Source organism: Emericellopsis cladophorae (genome assembly GCF_022114955.1).
Source record: "Emericellopsis cladophorae strain MUM 19.33 chromosome Unknown NODE_1_length_1489480_cov_119_871856, whole genome shotgun sequence".
Classification (NCBI taxonomy): Eukaryota; Fungi; Ascomycota; class Sordariomycetes; order Hypocreales; family Bionectriaceae; genus Emericellopsis; species Emericellopsis cladophorae.
Window position 1 is genome coordinate 84,272 of NW_026250926.1, and position 26,117 is coordinate 110,388.

The 26,117-nt window shown below is 56.1% G+C and overlaps 7 protein-coding genes across 7 annotated transcripts; 3 read left to right on the forward strand and 4 right to left on the reverse strand.

Moving 5' to 3' along the window:
• Positions 1–735: 735 nt before the first annotated feature.
• On the forward strand, positions 736–3,156 carry J7T54_005899 (Rho-type GTPase-activating protein-like protein; the record flags this gene model as incomplete). The annotated part of the gene is made up of 3 exons (XM_051503952.1): positions 736–1,387; positions 1,515–2,378; positions 2,432–3,156. 3 exons carry the CDS (start codon positions 736–738, stop codon positions 3,154–3,156), a joined length of 2,241 nt encoding a protein of 746 aa, XP_051366421.1.
• A 605-nt stretch (positions 3,157–3,761) lies between these two features.
• Positions 3,762–4,343, reverse strand: J7T54_005900 (uncharacterized protein; the record flags this gene model as incomplete). The annotated part of the gene is made up of 1 exon (XM_051504063.1): positions 3,762–4,343. The coding sequence occupies one exon, from the start codon at positions 4,341–4,343 to the stop codon at positions 3,762–3,764; it is 582 nt and encodes a 193-aa protein (XP_051366422.1).
• Positions 4,344–4,657: 314 nt separating this feature from the next.
• Positions 4,658–6,084, forward strand: J7T54_005901 (37S ribosomal protein-like protein; the record flags this gene model as incomplete). The annotated part of the gene is made up of 2 exons (XM_051504174.1): positions 4,658–5,240; positions 5,303–6,084. The coding sequence occupies 2 exons, from the start codon at positions 4,658–4,660 to the stop codon at positions 6,082–6,084; spliced, it is 1,365 nt and encodes a 454-aa protein (XP_051366423.1).
• Positions 6,085–6,344: 260 nt separating this feature from the next.
• J7T54_005902 (DNA replication licensing factor MCM7) lies at positions 6,345–8,989 on the reverse strand (the record flags this gene model as incomplete). Its single annotated transcript, XM_051504285.1, has 5 exons — positions 6,345–6,428; positions 6,481–8,389; positions 8,448–8,578; positions 8,629–8,888; positions 8,941–8,989. 5 exons carry the CDS (start codon positions 8,987–8,989, stop codon positions 6,345–6,347), a joined length of 2,433 nt encoding a protein of 810 aa, XP_051366424.1.
• A 528-nt stretch (positions 8,990–9,517) lies between these two features.
• J7T54_005903 (Peroxisome biosynthesis protein-like protein) lies at positions 9,518–16,988 on the forward strand (the record flags this gene model as incomplete). The annotated part of the gene is made up of 9 exons (XM_051504396.1): positions 9,518–9,634; positions 9,686–13,242; positions 13,566–13,667; positions 13,910–14,960; positions 15,011–15,512; positions 15,574–16,220; positions 16,285–16,416; positions 16,468–16,564; positions 16,621–16,988. 9 exons carry the CDS (start codon positions 9,518–9,520, stop codon positions 16,986–16,988), a joined length of 6,573 nt encoding a protein of 2,190 aa, XP_051366425.1.
• Positions 16,989–17,151: 163 nt separating this feature from the next.
• J7T54_005904 (Protein of unknown functionlike protein) lies at positions 17,152–18,225 on the reverse strand (the record flags this gene model as incomplete). The annotated part of the gene is made up of 1 exon (XM_051504507.1): positions 17,152–18,225. One exon carries the CDS (start codon positions 18,223–18,225, stop codon positions 17,152–17,154), a length of 1,074 nt encoding a protein of 357 aa, XP_051366426.1.
• A 1,076-nt stretch (positions 18,226–19,301) lies between these two features.
• J7T54_005905 (Chromodomain helicase-like protein) lies at positions 19,302–24,533 on the reverse strand (the record flags this gene model as incomplete). The annotated part of the gene is made up of 4 exons (XM_051504619.1): positions 19,302–19,464; positions 19,517–23,855; positions 24,042–24,063; positions 24,126–24,533. The coding sequence occupies 4 exons, from the start codon at positions 24,531–24,533 to the stop codon at positions 19,302–19,304; spliced, it is 4,932 nt and encodes a 1,643-aa protein (XP_051366427.1).
• Between the last annotated feature and the right edge of the window lie 1,584 nt (positions 24,534–26,117).

Consider the following 26,117-nt stretch of genomic DNA (forward strand, 5'->3'; position numbering starts at 1 on the left):
TTTCGCCAAGCCCAAGTAACGCTAGGAATACGTACATACCTAGCAAGTTTGGGATGTTTTGTTCTCTGAAATTAGAGATGGAACACGAGCGGCTTTGGACTTTTGTGAATGCCTCCCTGCCTACCTTGCGGCGGTCATTCGTTGGCAGTCGCAACAATTTGAAGCTCATTCCAAACGGCTTATCGAACCCCTGATTGAACGATCGATCCCCAATTAATTAAATACGGAGATGATACTTTAATCATTGTTCTATCACTTTATGCCTAAATAGTCAAGCTTAACAGGTGTGCGCACAAAGTTGCCAAAGCCGTTTTGGAAGGCAATGAAACTGCCGAGCTCTATGTCATCTCGTTGGGCCTGAGCTGCATGCGAAGGAGGACTGGGCTGGATGCCCTTGCCCGCAAGCGTCCCTCATTTTGCGGTCCGTATTCCATTGTGCACCGCGACAACGACAAAATCCCCGGCCCGCCCACGACCGGAGGACCCTTTGCGATTCCTTGGTCGCTGGCAGGTTTTCTTGCGCAACCCTCGTCGAGTCCGCTGCCCTGTGACGCCTGTTGCCGCAGTCACAGGCCGATCCTCTCCACCGCCCGCATTTGTTACTGCTGTAGACGTGTGAGACGCCTTAACTGTGCCAGCCTGGGCACTTGCGCGCAGCTCACGCAGGCACGCCTGGTCCAGTCCAGTCCAGTCCAGTCCTCTTCCCACGCTCCAGTCCCGTTTTGTAGAGGGAAGATGGGACGCAAGAAGGCGGTCCCCCAGCCGCTCTCCATACCTCACACCAATTTGAACATCACAAGCAAGACCACTAGCTCTGCAACGACCTCCATCCCACCTGAGCCTACCGCTGCCGCCCAAGCCGTATCAGCCGCGAACTCGACTCTTGGGACAGCATCGTCTACGTCGACGGGCCTCTCCCCATCCGAGTCTAGATCCCCAGCCTCCGCGAGCGCGCGCATATCGCCGTTCAGCAGCAGATTTGCTCAGAAGCGCCCTCAGACTGCACGCGCCGGCCACCCGTCCAAGACAGACGACTTTGACCAGTTCGACCGACGTCGCCCCTCGCAGCCATCCGTCCAAGGCTCAGCACAATCGCAGAAAGCTGCTGCCTATCCTCACATTGCTTCTACCTACAACCACTCGAGCACATCCCTCCGATCAGCGCAATCGACATCGCAAAGCCGAACACCACCAACCCAAGGTCAACAACCCCCGAAGCAGGTACAACACGAGCCCAAAAAGTCGAGAGGTTTCTTCCATTTCGCGAAGCCCTCCAAGTCTTTCACTCAGTTCACAAGTCAACCATCCCACAATTCGATACCCTCACGCGACGAGCCGCAACCCGCTGAACTAGAGCGCGCAGACACATCTGGTTCTAATCAAGCAGGTACGTGCGTGCGCGCGCCCCAGTCCTTCGCTTGAGCACAGCCTGCTGCTCGACGTCCCTGTCTTCGGGACTGGACATGTGCTGGCTGTAGTCAGGGGCTCTGTTCGCTGATTCAATGACATTCTAGGCTCCACCCATCGCGACGCTGCCCACCCCCAATCTTCTTCTGGAAGGCCACTGCACCTCAAATCGTCACGGTCGCAACACTCTTTGTCCTCACACGGCGAACGCGACTCTCCCCAGGCGGCTCCCAAGCGAAAGCCATTCGGCCTTCTCAAACGCACCAAATCTCTCCGAGACAATCTGCGCGACATTGCCAACCCCTCCGAGCAGCAACACGATCCGATGCCTACGTTGGCCCCACAGTCGACCAACGGAAGCGAGTCGCCGTCTGTGCAGACAGCGCCCGCGCAGCAACATAAGGAGAGTCCTCGTCGCGACGTGATGGACTCCCCCCCACGAAACCCGTCTGAGGACAGGGAACCTTCACGCGAAGGCCAGGTAACCCGAGAACAGCGCCGCGACAAGTCGCCAAAAGGCGCACCCGTGCCCGCACCTACACCTGCACCTGCACCTACACCTGCACCCGCACTCGCACCCGCACCCGCACCCGCACCCGCACCAGTCCGCGAGAATGGACACTCGACATTCTTCAGTGGACTCAAAAACTCATCTACAAAGGCTGCCGGTATGTTCAATCGGGGATTCTTCAAAGGTCACCGAAGCGCTAGTACCCACGAACACCAGCATTCGTTTGACGACGAACACTATGAGCTCAAGGTTCTGAACCTTCCTCTAGCAGCTCAAACGCGCAAGACACGGATATCCAAGCGACTAGAAGATTCGAGGGATAAGACCGAGTTCTGGATGCCCGCCTTTCCATGGAGAGCTATTGATTATCTCAACTTCAAGGGTTGTGAGGTAGAGGGTCTGTATCGCGTCCCAGGCAGCGGTCCTCAGATCAAAAAGTGGCAACGGCGGTTCGACGAGGGTCAGTGCACCTGTACAGAAAATAGCAGAACATATGGCTGACAAGGATCGCAGAACATGATGTCAACCTCTTCGAGGCAGATGACCTATACGACATCAATATTATCGGCTCCATGCTGAAAGCATGGCTTCGGGAGCTACCCGAAGAGCTCTTCCCCAAGGCTGCTCAGGAGCGAATTGCGCGAGAATGTGCGGGAGCAGAAACTGTTCCGCAGTTGCTCATCGATGAGCTGTCGAATCTGTCGCCTTTTCAGTACTATTTGCTCTTCGCTATCACTTGCCATCTCAGCCTTCTCCTGGCCAACTCGGACAAGAACAAGATGGATTTCCGCAATCTCTGCATCTGTTTCCAGCCTTGTATGAAAATCGATGCGTTCTGCTTCAAGTTCCTGGTCTGCGATTGGAGGGACTGCTGGAAAGGTTGTGCCAACGAGGCAGCCTACATAGAGCAGGAGTATATCCTGCTCGACGAGCCGCCACCACAGGGACTTTCTCAATCAGCAGAGCTCTCGCAAACTGTCGCCGTGCCGCCAGCTGCGGCAACTCGGCGGTCCCGCTCGGAGTCCAGTCAGCGCTCGGCCAACGGTGCCGCACCAGCTCGAGCACCGCAAAAACCCCAGGTACAGGGATCGCAGTCCAAGGACAGCGTGGGCTCAAACGGGTCCACGATATCGACAACCATGACGTTCAACAGCGAGCAGGAAGCGGCGAAAAGCAAATCAGTGGAGCTACGCCGGCTTTCTCCCATCCAGCCTTTATCACCGCTTGGCTTTCATTAGCCATGGGCAGAATCTCTGAAAAGAAATAGTCGTCCGCAAAATCTCACATCGTTATCGATAGATACCCTGATTGTATTCCAGCGCGTTAGGCGAGTCACGAATCACGCCTTTATGATCTTCTCATTTCAAGCACCTTTTTTTGTCATTCGGCCAATATTTACACATGCATCACCACCTTAGTCCTCAGTTGATCGGTTATCGCTGGTCAGTTGGGCCAGCAGGCACCGAAAGAATCGTCGTTTTTAGAAAGAGTTGCTTTGTCAGGAATACTCTGTTGCGAAGACGAAGCTGGGGAAGGATTGAACTGCCTCACAGGCTCAGACGTTCGATAATGGAGATGGTCTATCATAACAACTTTTGGGGGGGGGGGAGTCAGTTGGATTGGTGAGCTAGTTGACAACGAGCATACTGGCACAGCATGGTGTGCCCTGAAGGAAAGAAGGAAGAAAGAGGGCACCCGCCTTGGTCATGGAAGTCGGAGCGCTGCTTTAAGAAATTCAATTTGATTTGGTGATTCCATGCGAAGCGCCCTGTCCCCAACGCCATTGTGATGCTGGCCGAGCAATACCTGAACCCATCCGCGGCAACAAACATCCCTGTGATCATCATTTCCTTCCATTCGCTGAGGCATCCCGAGAATTTTTCCTCTGCTTCCTCTCGTTTCGCCTCAGGTTCTCTTTGCGCTCTCTGCGGTTGTCCCCCCTTACGTGTGTGCCCTCCTTCCTCTCCCTCTCCGCCTTCATGTCCACCTCGACGATGGCGTCGCCTTCGCCCTTCTTGTTGACACCACCGTAGCCCCACTTGCGCTTCCAGTCGCCGCTCTCTTCGTCAAAGGTCAGGTTGCGTCGCGACTCCCTGGACTTGGGCAGGATGCCCTTTTTGGCGGCGAAGCGCTCCCACTTGGTCGGGGCCTTGGCTTCGGGGACGGGCTTCTCGCGGGGCAGGCGGTTCGATGGCGCCGGGAGACTGAGGAGGACGCCGTCCTTTGTGGTGCTCAAGGGGCAAGTGGTCAAGAGCTGGTTGATGAGAGATTGCGCGCCGTCGCGGGCGACGTTGGCGAGCGACGCCTCGATGGCCTCGTGATCGAGCTCGACTGGGTTGGGGTCCTCGACCATGATGTGACCGAGGTCAAACGTGTATGGCGTGGGCTTCTCCACGGCCACCTGCAACTTGGGTTTCGCCTCCATTGTGTTTTTGTGGTGTGCGCTTCAGTAGGTGGTTGGTTGGTATTCTTTAAGTGAACCGTCAAGATGCTGCGACTGTCCCACCAGAACTTTTCGCCTGTTTTTTTTGCTATCGATAAGGCGAGCGTCGCTCCTGGGCCCCCTTGGGCTGGGGAGCGGGTCCAATTTTGGCCTGCCATTGAAACCTTAGTAATCCGAGAATTTCTGCTGCGAGACTCAGATTATCACCGCCAGCGACGCGACCGCGCTCCATTAGCCAGCATTCGACATTGCTCTCTCGCGTGCGTGACAGCAAAGACACCCGCGCACTAGCCGACATGGCTTCCGCACACTCACTGCGGTCGTTCATGCGGCCGACAGTCTCGACGACGCCTCGATCCCTCACGAGGGCCTTTACGACAACGCCCCTCCAGAGCGCTGCGCAAGGGAAATCGAGCCTGCCGCCGCAGAAACAGGTGCAGGTCTCCAAGAAACACAAGAAGCCTCTGGTCCGCGCGAAGGCTCCCAATCCCGGCGAGCGCAAGGCTTTCCGCAAGCGCATCCAGCTCAGCAACAACAGCGCGCTCGAGGTGCAAGGCACGGAGAACCTGCAGCCCGACACGATGCTCAAGAGCGAGAATGCCGGCAAGATGTTTTCCATCCCCAACGATATGCAGGATAAGCTGCGCACGCTGGAAGCCTTTAAGACGACCCAGTCCTGGAATCTGTTCCGCAAGCCGCATATCCTTGTGAGACAGGACATGGTGGATTTGATGAACCAGGTAGAAGCTGCCAAGGGCAACAAGGAGGCGCTGAAGCTGGTGCTCACGGGCACGAAGCTGTCTGGAAAGAGTCACGCTCTCCTGCAGGCTATGCTCTACGGAATGATGAACGATTGGGTCGTCATCAATATCCCCGAAGGTATGCTAGACACGGTCAACCCTCGCTGCCAATGACTGATGCTAACTAACACCGTCCTCTAGCTCAGGATCTTACCAATGGCAACACCGAGTATGCGCCTGTCCCCGAGACTTCGGACCCGTACGAGTTCATCCAGCCTGTGTACTGCTACAAGCTCCTCACCAGCATCTACGACGCCAACAAGAGTGTGTTGGCAGGCCTGAAGCTGCAGAAGGACTGGTCCGCCACGACGCAGCAAAAGGGGGCCGGCAGCCTCGCCGACCTGATCCAGAGTGCAAGAGAGCCCGACTGGGCGTGGCCGACCTTCATGGCCCTGTGGCAGGAATTGCAGCTGCCTGGTCGGCCGCCACTGTTGTTCACCCTCGACGGCCTATCGCACATCAACAAGAAGAGCGACTACCGCGACCCCGAGTTCAACCCCGTCCACGCGCACGACCTTGTCCTCGTGCGCACATTCATCGACGCCCTCTCGGGCAAGACAAAACTCCCAAACGGCGGCGCCGTCATCGCTGCCACCTCCGGCAACAACCGCCAGCTGCACCCCTCCCAAGAGCTGGTTCTCTCGCAGCTCGAGGCCGGTCAGAAGGGCGACGAGGTGCCCAAGCCCGATCCCTATGAGAAGGGCTACGACGAGCGCGTGTATGACGCCCTCAAGAACTCCACCGTCAAGAGGCTAGAGGCCCTCAGCAAGGCAGACGCACGCGTGCTGATGGAGTACTGGGGCGCTAGCGGTATGTTGCGAAGGAAGATTGACCAGCACACAGTCTGGTCGGACTGGGCGCTGAGCGGGCATGGAATCGTGGGAGAGCTCGAGCGGACGTCTCTGTTGACGGTCAAGATGTAATGTACCAATATTGTAGATTTGTATACTATGGGATGTATCAACATGTGACTCTCGAGCCTCTCACTTCGCTCATGTCAAAAGCAAACAATGATGCCGTCCCCAATAGTACGCACAAAGACTCGGCAGTATTGAAGACCTTGAATCAATAAATTGGCTGCTTTTTCTTCTGCCAATCAGAAATACTGACACATACCATCGTCGTCTGTAATCAATCCTAGAGCCTTGAAACGCCTGACCGTCTTTCCCAAAACCACGAGCCTTTAAATATCCATATCATCCTCAAACTCATCAGCATCCGCAGTGACAAACACCAATCTCGCACCGCCGCCTGTTGTCTGCCAAACCTGCGGATACAGTTAGCTTCAAGTCGTACGACTATTGAGAAAAGAAACTTACGTCAAGACTTGTGTACTCTTCCAGAGCAGTCATCCATTGATCCTCGGTAAAGCCCTTGGCAATGACGCGCTCCTTGACCTTGCGCATGCTCAACTCGACGCCGAGCGTCTCGTCATCGTCGGCGTCTTCGGCACGGCAGGCCCCCGAGTCAGCCAGGGCCTTGACGAGGTTGTATATCCTGCTGCTGGGGTTGAGGCCACGGCGACCAGAGGTTGTGTCGGTGTTGAGACTCTCCTTGCTGGCCTCAATGAGGCGCAGTGCCTCGTCGACATCGTCCTGCTGAACCTCGTTGCTGAAGCGTAGACGAGCGAGGGCCTGCGACAGACGCACGACACCCAGGAGAGTACGTGGGGTAGTGTGCGTGAACTGCTTGCCCTTCTTCTCTGCGCGCTGCTGCTGATCACGCATGCGCACATAGGTCTTGATCATGTATTCGGATACGGACTCGGGCACCGTGGGGCGGTATGTGCGCGCCTGCGCGACGTACGAGCGGACCTCGTGTGGCGTGAAAGTGACCTGTTCGGGATGGCGGTTGTTCATGTGCACATAGGCCACGTGCTTGGCCAGCTGCTCGTCAGACTCGCGGTTAGGGGTATCAAGAAGAAGGAAGAGGATGTCGAAACGAGACAGGAGCGCGGCGGGAAGATTGATGTTCTCAACGGGAGAGATGCGCGGGTTGTAGCGGCCGTAGACAGGGTTAGCCGCGGCAAGGATAGATGTCCTCGCATTCAAGGTCGTCGAGATTCCGGCCTTGGAGATGGAGATGGTTTGCTGCTCCATGACTTCGTGAATCGCAGTACGGTCGTTGTCATCCATCTTGTCAAACTCATCGATGCAGCAGATGCCGTTGTCGGCCAAGACCAGCGCACCGCCCTCCAGAATCATCTCGTCCGTCACGGGATCGCGCATGACAGCAGCCGTGAGACCAACGCCGCTGCTACCACGGCCAGAGGTGTAGACACCGCGCGGTGCCACTTTCGAGATGTACTTGAGAAGCTGGGACTTGGCCACACCGGGGTCACCCATCATGCACATGTTTATGTCGCCACGAATCTTCATGCCGTCTCCAACCTCTTTGTTCACACCGCCAATTAGGAGGAGCAGAAGGGCTTTCTTGACGTCAAGGTGGCCGAAAATCTCGGGAGCGATGGACCTCGCTAGCAGCTCGTACACTTGTCCTGACTGACGGTGCTGTTCAATCCGGCGCACAAGCTTGGGATCAATAATCATTTCACTGTACGCCTTCTTGTGCTGCAAGATGTGGTGAGCCTCGAGGTAGGTGTCGGTGAGCAGACCAGCCTTGAGCGCCTTAAAACCGGTGTAGGGCGTGGGGAGGAAGATGCCGGAAATGTCCACAACATCACCGGGGTTGATCTGACGCACGGTGCTGCCGTAGCATAGCACGGTCAAGCTGCGAGGGATCTGACCGATGGGGACCTGCTCGGCCATCTCCTGGACCTTGACCTCCTGAAACGGCAGGTACTTGGAGGCCCTCACTGAGTGAGTGAGTTGTCCTCTGGCTTGGTTTTCAACACAAGACTGCGACGGGCAGGCCGTGAGAGGGCCAAATTGCCTGTCAGTGATAGGCTGGAAGATCTCACAACCACAACGGTCGCAAGAGTAGGCGTTGACCTGAACGATGGGTTTCACGTCAGACACACGGGTGGCGATGCAGCGCATCGTAATGAGATGCCCCAGGTGTTCGCCTCGCACGTCGCGAACAGCAAGTGCCTTCTTGGGTTGGTCCAATGTGCCCGAGCGAGGTTTGAAGAGAAGGGTATATCGACGGGTAAGCTCGGCAGGGAAGACGTCGGCGTCGATGGCGGGATCTCTCTCCTGCTCCTCCTCCAAAACGCGGTTTCGCTCCTGGCGCCGCGCAGCGAGGACATCTAGCACATCATCTTTGAACCTGCTGTGCGTCAGCCCTTCACATACTGCAAGTAAGCAAAGCGTGCAAGGTGTCGTACGTAAGGTCAGCCTCGGGTGGAGGCATCTTCTTGTCGATAGCCCTTGATACAATCTCCACGTAGTGCTTTGTGTTCATCTCAATCGAGCCCACGAGCTTCAGTTCATCCTCTTGTTGTTGCTGTTCTTCCCACTGCCAGTTGTCAGCCGGTACTTCACCAGATTTTGCGTGCCGTGGCATACTATTTGCACGTCGTCGAGGTCGACAGTTATCGAATCGATTTGCCTGTTGGCGAGCTGACGGAGGGCTTCCTTGTACTTGTATTGAGGCTCGCGCTTTTGCTGTCGCTGTCGCTGCCTTTCCTCGGCTGCGCCATCGTCGTCATCCATAAAGTCATAATCGTCGCTCAATTCATCCTCGTCAATTGTGACATTGCCCAGCGCCGCGGTGATGGTCTGCTCGGGTGATGTTTTGAAGTCTGTCAGAAAGCTCTCGAAGGCGCCTGTCGTTTGTTAGCCCTGGCCCGTCTCGCGCCCATGGCGCAGCACACTGACTTTGTTGCTTCTCGTAGTTCACCGGGGCCTTGAGCTCACGAAGCGCCATCTTGTCCGAGGCTCCTCGAGTGTTGTACTATTATCTGAGCGGCAGTGGTTGCTTGTCGCAAAATTGTTGACTCGTTCGGTAAGAGAGGGGCAGTGTGGTCATTAGCATACGGCAAGCAATTCAAATGCGCGATACGACTTGCAACAAATCCGTGGGCTGGGAAACGAGCGCGAGAGGAGTGGATTCCTCCTGGCATGCACGCGCGATGCAGCTTTCAGACGCGTCTTTTCGCGTCGCGCGAGTGCCACCAGCCACATTCCATTAAACTTGCAGCTTGCCGCGCCATATCGTGGCGCGACGTGGGGCAGTTGTGGCGCCGGCCGGCGGATGGTCGATTCTGGTGTGGCTTACGCTCCGTACCTCGGCTCTGGACGCAAGCGTGGGCCAGGGTCGAAGCTGGGGAGGACCGACGGCATCCGCCCCAAAGTCACAAGCTCGGTGCTTTGGGGCACCTCATTCTGCTGCCTCTTCCACTACCTTTCTCAAACAAGCTCTTTCTGACACCACTGTGTGGGCAACTCAGTCATCATGGCGTCTAGGAGGAATGCGCCATCCACTTCAGCCGAGATCTCGCTCGTTCATCTCAAGAACTGCCTCGTCAATCTGCCACCGACGCTGGTGTCCCTCCTTGTCAACGTCAACACAGTAGGTTTCGACTCAATGGATGGGATTTTGCGCCCTACTGATGGAGCATAGCCTGCTCAGAATGTAGTAGTTGAGCTCAGCATCAAATCATCCACGACCGCACAAGCTGGCGCAAGCCCCTCGCCCCAGTCGATCTTTGTAGGATGGACGGGTATGCCGAGCAAGCGCAGGACCACGGCGCCTGTGGGAAGAGATGGGATCAGTGGGTCAAGAGGCTCGTCTAGAGAGCAGGACGGTCAATCCCTCGAGATGGACGCGACTTTGGCGAAAGCGCTTGGCGTCAGCGACGGCCAGAAGGTCATGGCCACCGTTCATGTCGATCCACCGCTGGCGCATACCATCAACATTGAGCCGCTTACCCCCGAGGATTGGGAGATTATCGAGCTACACGCGACCTTTCTTGAACTGAACCTGCAGTCCCAAATCCGAGCGCTACCGAATCCGGCCTACGCCCCATCGGAGGGCATTCCCGTACCAGCTCACACTCTGACGCTGCACCTGTCGCCTACCTCGACAGCCAATATCAGGGTGGTGTCTCTGGACCCGGCGCCTGGTGCTGACGTACCATTTGCGAAACTATCACCCAACGCCGAGGTGATTGTGGCACCCAAGACCAGAGCCAAGACGCCCAGTAGCACGGGAGATCATCGGAGTGTGGCCAGCACGTCCAAGTCGAAACGAAGCGGCGCAAGCACTGTGCGTCGGAGAAGTGCTAGAGAGGAGAAGAAGTCAGCCATGTTCTTCCGTGGCATTGATCGCGCAGTTGTGCGCGAGTGGTTCGACGAGGATGCGCCAGCTCAGGAGCTTAGCATCTGGGTTGACCAGGATATCGTCCAAACCGGACCGCTACAGGGCGTCAAGTACGGGGTTGTTGATGTGATGAAGCCGGGTGGTCTGCAAAAGCCTCAAGCAGAAGATGGCACTGCACCAGCCACTACGGCCACAGCGTCGCAGGTCATTGTTCACATACGAACGTGGGAGGACCCTCCAAACGGCCAAACCGCCGCGCTCTCGTCCGCGTTGTGCGCAACGCTTGGTTGCGAGGGTCTGGTGGGAGGCGTGGTCAAGCTGCAGCCAGCACCAGCGCAGCTGATGACCAGCACAGTCAAGCAAATCAAGGTGTTCCCCTTTGCCACAACCTCACATGCTTCGGAGGGTCTGAAATTTGGCGGTGAAACCAAGGCTGAGAAGGAAGAATCCGCCAAAAGGTTTCGCAACATCTACGGGGCTACCTCAGGCGCCCCAGGTCTGTTGCAAGGCCCCTTGACTGATGGTGCTGCGCTAGGCATCTTTGAGGGCTTGGACGCCCCAAGCACCTGGGAAGGAGGGCTTATCAAATTCGTGCTCGACTCGGATAGCGTGAACCAGCCCGGCACGAGCAAGGACGCCGTGCATTGGGTCCTGGGGCTTGATAACAAGGTCAACATCGACTTCCAGCCGCCAGTGCCTCGGGCATCCAGCAAGGCTGATGGGGACTCGTATGATCCCCATCCTGAAACCGACGCCCTCCTCGTCGGCATCGATTCCTTGCTGCAGAATCTGCAGAAGCAACTTGTACAAATGTCGTCCCTGCTCCTGACAGGTGGCATGGGATCCGGGAAGAGCTCTGTGGCGAAATACTTGGCCCAACAACTACGAGAGGACCACCTCTTCACAACCATATACTATCCCTGCCGCAAGCTGGTCACGGACGAGACGAGAATATCGACTATCAAGGAGACTCTGCACCATCTGTTCATGACTGCAACCTGGGGTGCCCGGCTAGGCGGGAAGGGCATCGTTGTGCTCGACGACGTCGACAGACTATGCCCTGCCGAGACCGAGTTGCAGGTCGGCAACGACAACGGCCGCAGCAGACAAGTCAGTGAGATCCTGTGCTCCATGGTGAAACAATACTGCACAAAGAGCAGCGGTGTAGTGCTGCTGGGCACGGCTGAGGGCAAGGACTCTCTGAACAGCGTGGTGGTGAGCGGCCACGTAGTCAGGGACATTGTCGAGCTGTCCGCGCCGAATAAGGAAGCGCGCAGACGCGTGATGGAATCAATCGTGAGCATCGACGCCACGCGACCAGGCGATGGGGTCGCACAAACGAGCAATGGCAGCCGCCCCACGACGGCCGATGGCAGCAGTGCTACTGGCGACGAGAACGGAGAATGGATGGATGGTGGCAGTCAGTCCAATGGCGATTTGCCTCGCAAGAACGCTGGAGGATTCATCATGGAGAGCGACCTCGACTTTTTGGATATCGCTGGCTCTACGGATGGGTATATGCCAGGCGACATTGCCGTGCTTGTGTCGAGGGCGAGAAACGAGGCGATCATGCGAGCCATTGGCAACGATCCCTCGGATGCAAGCAACATGCCCATTCCCTTGGGTCGAACTGACTTTGACAATGCTCTCAAAGGATTCACACCGGCGTCGCTGCGTAACGTCTCTCTGCAAAGCTCGACCACTACGTTCAAGTCCATCGGCGGTCTGCAAGAGACGCGAAAGATCTTGCTGGAAACATTGCAATACCCGACAAAATACGCACCTATCTTTGCTCAATGCCCGCTTCGACTGCGGTCCGGCCTGCTTCTCTACGGGTACCCGGGTTGCGGAAAGACACTGCTGGCGAGCGCTGTTGCTGGCGAATGTGGTCTCAATTTCATCAGCGTGAAGGGTCCCGAGATTCTGAACAAGTACATTGGTGCGTCGGAGAAGAGCGTGCGTGATCTGTTTGATCGCGCCCAGGCAGCGAAACCGTGCGTGCTGTTCTTTGACGAGTTTGATTCCATCGCACCCAAAAGAGGCCATGACTCTACGGGTGTGACAGACCGCGTGGTCAACCAGCTGCTTACCCAGATGGACGGCGCCGAGGGCCTCTCTGGTGTCTATGTTCTCGCCGCGACTTCGCGACCCGACCTGATCGATCCTGCACTGCTACGTCCCGGCCGACTTGACAAGTCGTTGCTGTGCGATCTGCCCGAGGTCGAGGACAGGCTGGACATTCTCAAGGCTCTGTTGCAAAAGGTGCGGCTATCGGATGAGCTGGTCCACTCTGATGATGTGCTCCTCGATATTGCGCATCAGACTGAGGGTTACTCGGGTGCCGATCTACAAGCGTTGGTTTCCAACTCGCAGCTGGAAGCCATCCACGACGTTCTCGACGTCAACGAACATGCCATGACTGTCACGAAGCGATCAAATGGAGTGACGAATGGACAGACGGACAAGGCAGCCCCGGGTTTCGTCCAATTCCGCTACGGCGAGACGGCAAAGCCTGCCGATGATAGCGCACCCAAGAGCGCAGCCGCCGCGCTCGTGGAAAAGGCAGCCATCGTGTCCAAGCTGGAGGAGATCAAACTGGCACGTCGTAGGGCCAGGCAGACCCAGCGAGGAGCAGCGTTCGGGGGTCCCGGTGTCGACAGCAAGAGTGACGGCACTGACAAGGAGGTTGTGATTCGCCGCGAGCACCTCGAGAGGGCTCTGGATGCCACGAGAGCCAGTATCAGCAGCGACGAAAAGGCACGCCTGCGCAGGATCTACCACGAGTTCGTCGTGGGGCGTAGCGGACAGATGAAGGACGGACAGGCTAGCATGGAGATTGGCGGCAGGAGTAGCTTGATGTGATTGCAAATACCACCGGCATTTTAACTACAAGATTGCCTGAGCACTAGTACATGTAGAAGCGTGGCAGCAGACATGAAGACAATGTCGGTACTGTACCATCTGTACGGACTGTAGTCACGCTGGATGCCGCTAAGGAATTAAGCATACTCAAGGTACGTACCTTCCGCCGTAGGGCCAGCTGCCAGCTGCCAGTGCCAAGGGCTGCGGGCCGGTGCCCGATGTGGAAGCCAGTGAACTCCAGTCAATGCTCTGCCAGGCAGCAGGGATCAATCTCCAATCACCTGTTCGTAGCTGCGGATATTGACAATTGTTTGGTCAGGGCAAACGGCATGGAACTGTCGCCCGTGTTCGCTGCTTCCTCGGCTGCTGCTGCTGCTGCTGCTGCTGCTGTCGATCATCCAGAATTCGGGTGGCAGGTGGGGTGAGCCTCAGCTCCTTCCTTGTCCTTTCTCTTTTTCTTCTTCTCCTCTTTCTGCGTCTCCCACGCCGCCGAACCTCAACCGCCTTTTATCTTGCCTTGAATGTTCATTCTCTACTGTTAGCGTCTTGCTTCCGCTCGTTGCTCTGTGTGTGTTTGTGCGTGCGCTGTCTTGCTTGGAAACGATTGCCATGATGCCATGAATTTACGACCTGAACGACACCCGCTAGCTAATTCACCACGAGTTCCCACCTCGTCATGGCCACTACCCGAGACTGGCACCCGCTCTCCGCATTCCGGGAAATGGCCCATGGCGGTGGAGGCATGAACTCATCCACCACATTGCCGGCTTTCCATTACGACTATGATGTCGATGATGCGCACCCCGATCGCAGCAACACACCTGATGCTTGGGCCAAATATCTTCGCACTCGCATTTCCCGTCGCAAACAGCTCTACCACAGCCTCGAGCCCTCTGATCAGGACCTGATCCGCAAAGAGGTTCGGAGAATCAGCTACTTCAGAGATCATTTCAGGGACTATCGCGTCTTTCCGACAGATGGACTTCCGTTGGTGGCCTTGCTAGATGACTCTCGCCAGAAGTGGCGGGACATTGCCGCCAAGAGAGCAACAGAAGAGTTGGCCAAGGTCCAGCGACAGACCGAAAAGTCTGGCGAGACAGTTGCGACGACCCGCAACAGAAAAGTGTTGAGGTACGTCCAGCAATGGCAGACGCCTGGCTACAAGGATGCCCAAAAGGCCCTCCACCCTGAAGCCTACATGCCCGACCTAGACGCCGGACCCGACAACAGCGAGGACGACCCCAGGCGCGAGGATTATGGGTACAACGGCTGGATCATCCTCTGGGACGAGAAGAAAGGATGGGCCTCCATGGACCACCCGCTGGTGCATGGCTCCTTTCCTCACCAGAAAATCTCCATCCAGCAATTTCTATACAACAAGGATAACACGCCCCTCAAGCGATCAGATCGCAAGGATCAGTTTCGGTACTTTCACCTCCCTGCCAACAACATGAAATGGGTGGAACAGGCGATGAGCAGGTACTACGGCGAGGATAACGTCGAGTTCGACGGCATGAAGGCCCTGAACATTAAGCACAACTCACAACGGCTCCTGCGACCGGAGCTCTGGCGCGGCCAACAGCGCGGCGGTTACGGACTGCCCGCCCACTCGCGCCAGATAGGGCCGCGTTGCTCCATGGTTCCCTCTGCGGCTCTCGGACCCAAGGGCGGACTCGAGCAGGACGGCTGTGTGCGGAAAGATTTTGCACTCTTCGTAGGTCAAGGTCCTGGCGCACTGGCAGAATGAGTCGCTAACATCTACAGATGCCCTTCTTGCACTTTGAGGTTGAGAAGAGACTCCACCGCATGGGCCAGTTCATGCAGGTGGCCAAGTCGCAGAACGAGAAGCTGCGCAGGGCCAACACGTTCCGGCAGCGAGGTCGTATGGCCAGCGTCGCCAACAACAAGATCAAGAAGAGCCACGGTCATGTCGCCAGCTTCGAGCCCGAGAGGGAAGGCTTCATGGAGGCATGGAGACCTCGAAACGCACTGGCCAAGTACTTCTGGCACGTGGCCAAGATACACCAAGTCATCGACGAGGCCGCCGACGGGCGCCTCATCGAGGATCACCTGTACGCCACGCCTCCCTTACACCCTCGCAGAACGCTGGAGCAGTTCTACTACTGGACTGCCGAGGACACCAGTCGGAGAGATCGTGACCAGGTTGTGGCACGCGGCACGCGGTACTACAGCGAGGAGCACAGCGCCGAAGCCTCAACCCGCCTCATCATGGTCGACCAGCTGTGGCTGTGGATTTTGGATGACAGTATGCCAACATGTCCCATCTTGCATAAGCACAGCCCAAAATGACTGACTTGTCGTCGCAGATACCGTGATATCGGCGTTCCCCCGACGCTGGGGACGCAACAAGCCCGACCCGTCGGCTGTGCATCGCAGCATCCGTGATCGGCTGGAGGAATTGGACGCTGGCGAGATCCAGTCCGTCTACGATCTTGCACTCGTCGTCGTCGACGAGTGCTCCAAGGTCTTCTTTGACCCTTCAAAGCTGCTTGATCACCGGCCCGAATTACTAGACATCTTCAGCTCGGCCATCTCCAAGATCGCCGAGAACAAGACCATTGCGTACGAGGGCTTTGGACTTGATCTGAGCAAGATCAGCAGCGAGACGATTGAATCAGCAGAGAGGCTGGTCCGCAAGTCGCTGAACATTAGTTTCGAATGGTCCATCCTGGAGGAGGCCCAGCACGTGTTGGATGAGCTACAGATTATGCAGGAGATTTTCAACACGCAAATCATCGTATTGAGAGATCTGGATCGCAACTTGCAAGAGCTTCTCAGCGCCGACATGCCATATCCAACGGTGGCGCAGTCTGGTCGGGCTTCTGTTGCCACAAAGATTCGTGAGGGTTGGCGGAATGCACGGGACAGAATCGTGTCACTCACCTCGGACATGGAGCAGCGGCGGGGCGAACTGGCCGAGATGGAGAAGCTCCAGACGAAGACGCGCTCACAGGTCAGTTACACTTGCCGGGCTCATCGCATCTGCATTTCGAACACTAACATATATCCCATGACAGCTGCGCGACCTCGTCGATATGAAGCAGCAGCAGGCCAACATCATCGAAGCCAAGGCCGCTATTCGCCGTGCAGATGAGTCGGTAATACAGGGCCGATCCATTGTGATCTTCACAGTGGTGACGATTATCTTTGTGAGTGAGCTCGCAAACCCCCGGTGACTCGTTGCCTGCTAACCACGACAGCTCCCTCTGCAATTCATGACATCCATCTTTGGCATGAACGCAAAACAGTTCAGCGAGGACGGTGCCATGGAGCTCGGGCCGCAGCTCAGATGGATGTGTAAGCAGAACGCCGCAAGAAGGAAAAAGAACCACAAGGCTAACCAGTGACCACAGTCGGCGTGAGCAGTGTCGTCATTGTCGTGTCGCTTTCTCTAGCATTTAGTACCTGGATACGCACGGCTCTGGCGGTGGGATGGACATTTGTCTACACCTACATTGAAGAACGGCTGGGCCTGCGCACAAAGAAGGCCCGCTACAGCTCGAGTGCCTTCAAGAGCAAACAGCACGAGCGTCTCCGAGAGCTCGAGACGCGGGATCAGCAGAGACGTCTTACTGAGATCAACAGTCGCAGGATGACCTCGCCGAGACGGCAGCAGCAGAGTGAGAAGAGGTCGACGTGGGATGTACGGAATCTGAAGCCGACACCGGGGCTATTCGGGTGGAAGCGAGACTCGCCCAAGGACAATCACGACGCCGTCTGACGGGTCTGGAATGGTGCAGTCCTTGTGGGACGACGTGGACGAACGAATCCATAGAAGAGATGTAGGAAGCAAGTAGATGCTGAGCGATATGCGGTATATACAAAGCAAAAAGACGAATGCCGGACGCTCTCTGGCCCCATGCTCCATGTCCTCCAAGTACTCCTTACGCCTCGCCTATGATCGCCTTGACATCTCGCAGGAGCTGCGCGTGGACGCCCTCCCTGGCGACAATCATACCTCGGTTCGCGTCCATCTTGCGACCAGCGCCAAAGTCCATATCCCGCCCGTCTAGGTCCGTGATACGACCGCCCATCTCGGTGAAGATGAGCTGGGCCCCGGCATGGTCCCATATGCACACGTTGCTGACCTTGTCCGCCCGAGGCACGCGGATCTGGCAGTCGGCGCCGCCGAGGATCAGGCTGGCGTACCGCATGTGTGACGACCAGACCTCTGTCCCCGGGTACCGCGTCCCCAACTGCTGCGCCAGCTGCTCGACAATATCGTGCCGCACGGCGGTGCTGGCGCGTGCATCGACAATGTGGAGGTCGGCCATGCTCGCGGGCGTGGTGAGCCTCGGGAGCGGCTGCGCCTCGGGCAGCGGGTAGGGCGTGCACGCGGGCGACGCAGAGAGATAGCGCACCGTGGCGCCCTGGCCCCGGACGGCCGTGAGCATGACGCCGAGGCCGTCCCTGTCGACGCTCCTCTCGACGACGCGGCCGTCCTGCAGCCGCAGGTTGGGGCAGCACAGCACGCCCACCACCTCGCGCCCGTCCTCGATTAGGCTGAGCGAGACGGCGTACTGATGTTGCTCGAGGAACGTCCTCGTGCCGTCGACGGGGTCCATGACCCAGAACCGGCCGTGCTGGCCGCCCTGGCCCCGTCCGCCCAGGTCGATGAGGGCGAGCATCTCCTCTTCCGTCTGGGGCGTCGCCAGCTTCGTCGTCGCCGTCCCGTCGTCGGCCATGCTCCGGACGTGCTCAAAGACGGTCCGCCGCAGCGCGTCGTGGGACCGCAGATCCGCCGCGTCCTCCTCGCCGACGAAGCCGTCGCCGGGGAACCGTTGCTGCAGACTGGCGATGAGGAGGGCCTGCGCGGCAAAGTCGGCGGTCGTGACGGGGGAGAAGTCGTCCTTTGTCATGGACTGCACCTTGGCCTGGACCCTTTTGGTGAGGATGGCGGCGCGGAGGGCCGTGGCCTCTGCAAAGGCCCGTTCCTCTGCGTAGGGCACTGTTGTCATCGTGGTGTGGATTCTGGCGTTGCTGACGGTGTTGGAGGGAGACGATGTGTTGGCGTAGGGAGCTTCATCAATCGTCAGTGCCGTGTCCCCTGCCCGTGGTAATTAATTCGTCTTGGTGCAAGCGTGATGATGGAGGATGGAATCGACTTGTTAGCCGCACCCTATAATATGTACTCGTACTAAAAGCCTCATCCCAGGTCAGGTCAGTGCGCGATCGTGCGTTTCCCAGGAGGGAGGAGGTGAAGTTTGGCGGGTGGCTATGCTGCAGCGAGGCAGATTTATTGACGACTGTAAACAGCAGCGTAGAATCTCGTGAGATCTAACGTGCTAATAATTGAATCAAAAGCAGTCCATCGCAGTTCAGCTCATGACACAGCCTCACGTGCGCCGCCTTTTCCTCCATGGGTCCGTCCCTCTCTGATCCATCTACGTTCCCAAGCATACCTACGCGTCAGCCGCCAGGTCATCAGAGCAACGACAACTGAATCATGAGCTCCTCAAGGAAGCCAGCAGCACCGAGGCGCAAGACAGTGAAGTGAGACTGACTGACTGATTGACTCGTACACCCATGGGGAGCATTTCCTATGATGAATCATTCGTGTGTCATGCCGAGATTGACAAGTAGTCCCATTATTTCGACACTATGTGTAGGGATGCCTCTACGCATCAACGACCCCTTCGGCGAGGGGGGAATATATATGTGTAAACCATTGCTGAATGAGCCCTATACGGGCTTCGCTTCGGGCTGTCCTTCTTCTTCCCCAGCTCACGTCAGCTGTAAATCCTCCCTCCCTCCCATCTTTGCTCGGGGGAAGATATAAACACAAAGCGCGCAATATTTCTAGTAACTCCCACTCGTGTTTCCATGACCATGCTTTTCTGGTGGATATGCTTTCGCATACGTCTCCGCCGCCAAGTACAACAAGAACAGGGCTCTTGTATCCCATAAACGCCCGGGCAATGCACAACGATGATGAATGGCCAAGAATGAGAAGAGCAGTAAACAGAACATGAAGACGGAAAATCCTCTTTCTCGAAACTCCACAAAACTCCAGTTAGCAGGTAGAGAGACATGGTTAGGCGGCTGCCGCAGACGTCGTCGCTTCACCACCACCACCGCCTCCGCCTCCGCCTCCGCCTCCTCTCTTGCGGGCGCAAAGACTCTCATACATCTTGCTCAGTCGTTCGCCGCTGATCTGTTTCGCTGTCTCAACTGGCCATCGCTTGGCCAAAAAGTCCCTAGTATTGTTGTTAGCCACAGCCTCCATGACAGTGCTTAGGGCGCCCTCACCAAAACCGCTTCTGCAACGAGGCGTCGCTTGAAGCATTGCTATCCTTCAAAAAGTCGCCGATGCGCTCAAGCTCGTCACCGTAGATGGCTGCGCGTTCCTTACCCGACTTGACAGTCTCCTTGGTAGTGGACAGGATCCTCTCAAAGTTCTCGCGGACCGGCTTCAGAAAGTACCATATCAGGGCGTCGTTGTTCTCGTTTCTAGCGTTCGCATCGTCGCCTATCACCCGAAGCTTGTCCAGGTGGGCAAGCACCCCGTTAGACGTGTTACTGCGGGCGCGCTCCGTCTGAGCATGACCTCCAGACTCCCGGCGACGATGGGACTCGTATCGGTCATCACGAGACCTGTCCTCCCTATCCCGCTCCTCGCGACGCCGGTCGTCACGTCGGCGTTCGTCACGGTACCGGTCGTCGTGGTGTCTGTCAGGTCTGTGACGGTCGTCATGGAGACGGTCCTCACGGCGCCTGTCGTCGCGATGCCGCTCTGCACGCTGTCTGTCGTCCCTGTGCCTGTCCTGGCGGTAACGATCCTCGCGATGGCGGTCATCGCGGGACCTTTCCTCTCGACGATGGTGGTCGTCATCCCTGTGACGACCTCTGTCAAGATCCGCTCGTCGGTCGTCCCGCCAATCGTCTTCGCGGTGACGCCGCTTGTCCAGGCGGTCACGGTCGTCGTGCTTGCTGGATCGCCGCTGTTCATCCAAGCGCCGATGCTTCGGGCTACGTCCGCCCTCAAGATTCGCATGCCTCCGCTTCGACTCAGGGCGCGGTGTCCCGTTCTCGTCCTGGTGGCTGCGTGCCCTGTGCAGCTCAGGTTCTCTCTTCCTAATGGAGCCGCTGTTGGGCGCTGGCGAGCCGCTCGAGCCGTGACGTTGTCCGTTGCCCAGGTGTCCCTTCTTGTTGTTGCGGTGGTGGTTCTCGACCTTGCTCAACAGGTTCTTGTCCGACGAGTGCTTGGCTTGCAGTACGGACAGCAGATACTCAGCACGACGCACCAGATGCACGGCTCCTGGAGCCTTCTGCTTGTCCTTGGCTTTGCTCCGCTCCTCTTTGCGCGCAATGCGGCCTTCCTCCAGGAAGAGTTTGTCCTGCAATCCGAGATCGGGATCGTCGCGTATCCGGACCCACGAGCCGAAGCCATGACGGTCGATCCCGACGAGGAGCATGCCGTCTTCTTTCGCACCCCAAGGACAGCTATAGCTTGCGCCTTTGGTCGCATCAGGAAGTCGGAAGGATTTCCACTCGGGAGCAGCAGCTACTGCCTCGCGTAACAGTTGCAGTTGAATGGGCCTGTCAATGGCTGTCTCAGCATTGACTTTCTTGAGTTCGCCAAAGTCAATCAAGACGGCTTTGCGGTCTTTCTTGTTGAGAGCCTTGCCTGCTTTCATCTCTTCCTCAGCCATCTTCGAAATGTTGTCTTCCACAGCTTCCCGGGCGCGACTGACAAAGTCACCCAACATGGCCTTCACCAAATCGGGATCCCTGTCGCCAAGTTTCGCGTCAGATATTATGTCGTCAGCTCTGTGTTCTATAGATCCAAATTTGAAGTAAGCTTTGATCAGGACACGCTGCTCGGAGACGTCGAGCGGCCGCTTTGGATCGGCCTTCTGCAAACGCTTCTCGGCCTCTTCTGCCTCCTGCTCTTGCTGTCGCTTCTTCAAACGATCAGCGCGGTCAGTCTCCTTGTTGCGGTGCTTGATAGTGGCTCTGCGCGGTGCGCTTTCTGCGGCAAGCTTCGCGAGATACTCTTCGTTCTGCTTCCTCTCCTCGTCGGCCTTGATCTCAGCGAGTTTGTCGGCGGGGATGATTTGGTCCCAATCCAGGTTAATGTCGTCGACCTTGACATCGGTGATTTGCATGAAATTGTCCCAGTCAATGCCTCCGCTGCTGAGGTTGATCTTGTCGTCTACTTTGGTCTTGGTAACCTCAGCATTCTCTAGAATGGAGTCAATGTCAAGCTGCTCCAGTCGCTCCTGGTTGCCCGACTGCTCAAACATCTTGGAGGAGCGCATCTTGAGGACCATCTGGATGTCTTCGTTCGACGTGGGACCGTCCGTCTTGAGGCCCTTCTTATTCAGCTCAGACTGCATCATGGCTTTCCCGTCATCGGTGACGCCTGCTTGAATCGTCAAGTATTCAAGTAGAAGCTTGTTTCGCGCCCGCTCGAGGACTTCCTCCTCAACTGTCTCCTTGCTGACCAGTCGGTATATGTTGACAGGCCGCTTCTGGCCAATGCGGTGGGCGCGTGCCATTGCCTGCAAATCGGCTTGGGGGTTCCAATCGGAGTCAAAAATGACTACAGTATCTGCCGTCATCAGGTTGATACCCAAACCACCCGCCCGAGTAGATAGCAAGAAGCAGAAATCCTCGCTGTCATCGGCGTTGAAATGGTTGATCGCCATGCGACGAGGACCTGCAGCAATGGTACCATCCAGCCGCTGGAATTTGTAACCGCGCAGAGACATGTAGTCGCCTAGAATGTCCAGCATCCGCACCATCTGGCTGAAAATCAGGACACGATGCCCATCCTTCTTCAACTTCGACAACAGCTGGTCCAAGAGCATCATCTTGCCGCTGCTTGCGATAAGGCCTTTGATCTGGTCCTCACGGCGTGTGCTGCCCGCTAGCACCCTTTCCTCAGCACCTGCAAACATGTAAGGATGGTTGCTGACTTTCTTCAGCTCCATCATAATGTTGAGCAAGGAGTTCTTGTGCCCATTGTTAGCCGTAGACAAGGCAGCGTAGTTCCTGGTAATGATGTTCTTGTAGTAGTCAAGCTGGACATCGGACAACTCCACGCGAATGATCTTTTCTGTTTTTGGTGGGAGGTCGGACTCGACTGTCTCTTTTGTTCGGCGGATGATGTAAGGTGCAATGGCATTATGCAGGTCCTGTAGCTTCTCCTGTGCATCGGCGGCTGACAGGGAGTCAAGATCCTCATCAATGTCCACTTTGCCGGGGTTAAGGAAGTCGAGAAGAGCTGAGAGCTCCGCCAGGTTGTTCTGGATTGGTGTGCCGGTGATCAGAATCTTGCAAGGGACGCCAAAACCCACCAAGCGGCTGTACAGCTGGGATTCACGGTTCTTGAGACGATGTGCCTCGTCAACAGCGAGCGTCTGCCATTTGATGGAGGAGAGGAATTGCCAATCTTGCAGGATAAACTCGTAAGAGGTGACCAGCACGTTGAACTTTGGTTTCTTTGGGTTACCGTCCACAAGGAGCTCATTCTCTCGAATAATCTTCCTGGCATCTTCCGGACCAAGGTAGACAACATAGTTGATGTCGGGGGACCAGTGGTTGAATGTATCGCACCAGGCAGGGATGACACTGAGTGGCGCGACAACGAGTGAAGGTCCCTCTTGTCGTCTGTCATTGCGAAGCCAGCTGAGGAATGAGACGGTCTGCACGGTCTTGCCCAGGCCCATCTCGTCGGCGAGGATAACATTGTTGCCTCTGGTCCAGTTCAGGCACAAAAAGTTCAAACCTTTCAGTTGGAACGATCGAAGCTCGCCTCCTTGGATGTAACTGGGTTGCTCCTCGAGTTTTGTCATCCTGGAACGGGTCTGCAGGCTGGTCTCCTTCTTGTCAGACTGCCAGCTGCGCGAGGCGCGGTCAAGGTACTGATCGATCTTGTCTTGGAACATTGGACTGATCAGAGATGCCTCTTCCCATGTACACATGTCGTAGGATAACCCTTTCCACTTGATAAAGTACTCGGTGTCATCCTCGCCATCGCGGATGCCCACGACTCTTTCCACTTTCGTGTAGTCTTCGAAGGCTTCCTCGTCACGCTCACGGTCAAGAAAGAATTGTTCCTTTGTCTCGGGCGGGATGTCATACCCAAACCGCATCTCGAGTTCGATGTCGACCGTTTTCCGGAAATAGTTCTCGACCCTCCGGACGCCTCGAACGAACTTGAGGGAGTCGGTGGTCTCCCATGTGTCGTGCAAATGTGATTTGCCTTGCCATTTAATGTAGTACTCGAAATCGTGCCGTTGCAAATCGTACGCAAGCTCGATACCATCCTTGACCCGGTGTTTGACGACTCTATCGACATAAGGCGAGTCGTCAACGTAATCGGCGACATATTCTACGTTTGCCTGTTCAACTTCATCGTCTTCCTCGTCGAAATCGCTTTCCTCGTATGCGCCGGTCTGCACCTGCTGCGCAGCACGCCGGCTCGACCAACGTTTTTCGGACAGGTTTGGCTGCTCTGCTCTGTGGAGACGAGCTTTCTTCTGAAAGGTTCGCGCCCGAGCTCCGCCATAGACGTCGGAGACATCAGAGTCGGAGTTGTTTGTGGAAGATTGGTGGTGCGCAGGGCTTACTCGTTTCGAGGCTGCTAAAAGTTCAGTACGATGAGACAACACTGTGGTTCGGGTTGGATCTACAATTGCGGGAGGACTCGATACGTCGACGCTTCGCGTGCCGCCTGTTAGTAGGGCCAACATCAGAGTCGGAATCATCGGAATCGACCTTTAGTCATCAGAAAGCAATACAAGACACCACTGGGGAGTAGACTTACGACTTTGCGCGACTCTCTCGGTCTTGTCTGCCGGCACATTAGTCGATAATCGCAGGAGATGGCGGTGAGGGATTTGTGTCATACACTACGCCGAAGGCCATATAGCTCTGGATCCATTCTCATATAATCATCTTCGGCCACGGCGGTCTTGCGCTTGGTGGCAGTGGTGGACGACCCGGAACTGGCGTGTTCGTCGACCATATCCTCGTCGTGATGAGACGCTTGGCTTTCCTCCATGTCAAAGTCTGCATCCTCCGACGCGTCATTGGGCGACGGAGGACTACTGCCAGCGATACTTTGTTCATTGGCGAGGCCATTTGGAAGGTCTTCGGTCTCGCTTGGGCTCGGTGAGAAATTTCGTGTGGGAAGCGCCTGCGCGGCGTCGACGCGTTCAGTGTTGTTGAGAGTTTGTCCATCTGCAGCATGTGTTTCAGGATCAATTTCAGGCGATAAATGTCCATTCGAGACGTCACCCTGTGTAGGGGTCGCCATCGTGAAGTCTTAGGTTAGGCTGCCTGCTGGAAGGACGACGAGGTCAGTAACAGTCCATTAAGGTTTGGTGAACAGAACAGTGGTGAGGGTGCGTCAATCAGCCCCCCGCGACCAAGATTCGAGTATCCAAGAAGATAGCGGACCTGATATCGTTCAGATATCGGACCTGTCGCATTCATGGGTGTTTTGATGATGGCGAGCCTGTGTGACGATGGGAGGGAAATTGGCGCGCCTGAGAGCCGTGGACGCTTCGAGCATGTCTGGAATGAGTCGCGATCATCGAAGTGCATCGATCCGCATCAATGCGAGGCCTTAGCGGCTTTGTAAAGTGTTTGACAGGGCGTGATATCGATATCGGATATGGGGTCGAGGCTGTATTGATGGGCGGACGCGGCAGGACTAAACGGCAGGTAGGGATTTCAGGCGACGTGGCTGACTTACAAGTCATGTAGCAAGGACTGTCAGGCAGCAAAATATATATGTGATATGTGCCGGTACAATCGAAACTGGTGAATGTGGTATGGGTATATGGTGGTGGACAACGAGGGTGAGGTGCAAGGCGGATGGTGGATGGTGGATTGTCACAAAATCGGTGGAGAGGTTCTGCCATGAAAGAATTGGATGGTCCCGTTCGGCAGCAGCAGCGGCTCATAGGCGGCTGTGACGGTATTTACAGTGGCTGAACCCGTTTACGCTAAGCCTATCTTGGGAACGTTATGTCCGGCATGTAGATCACGTGTGGTCAAAGTACAAGGTGCACTGAGTTCACCTTGTCAATACAGAGGCCATCATATGGAAAATGGAAGCAAAAACGCAAATATCTAATGAATCTTATTGAGCTCTTGCTACGCTTTCATTGCTAGCTTCACTCTCACCTGTGGGATACCGCTCACGAGTCTCCGTAAACCAGAACAGGTGGCGTAGTTCAATTCGTCTTTACTTTCTTTATTCATTGCGAAAATTATGCTTCGCTTGTGCATTTTTTTCAAACAGTATATCAATCTATACAAGAATCAGGCGCAATTTTAAGAACCAACTATACGAATGAGGCGCAATCATAGAATTAACAATGCGTGATTAGTCCATGTACCAGTACAGGGTAGGTTGATTTGGGCGGAATTCTGACGTCCGTCGTCTATACTAAAGTGTACGTGTTTTGTTGGTCTTCTTGGTCATGCCGGTTGTAATTCTCAACAAGGTAGGATGGAGTGTCAAGTGCCCGTGAAGTTCAAATCACCCCCATGATGACTGCAGTAATCTGCATACTTTAACTGCTTGCCTGGGGAGGTGCTCAACGATGACGCACGGATCAAGCACCGTGGACAATTTGTCGGGTGCGTGCCCTGTCTCGCTTGCCCAATCAGACCACGCACAATTACAAGCGCCTTCACCCGCACCCTCGACAAACCAAACTTGTCTCCAGATCCTTACAACGATCAGCTGGCTTGGATCCGTCACGACATCAGGTGTCTTAGCTTGGGTATCCGCTCGTACACGGTCGTCACTGCGGTCTTTCATCGATTGTCACTCGCAAATCGCCCGCGCGCGAACGACACCGAGCTCGGAATTTGATTTTAACTACTG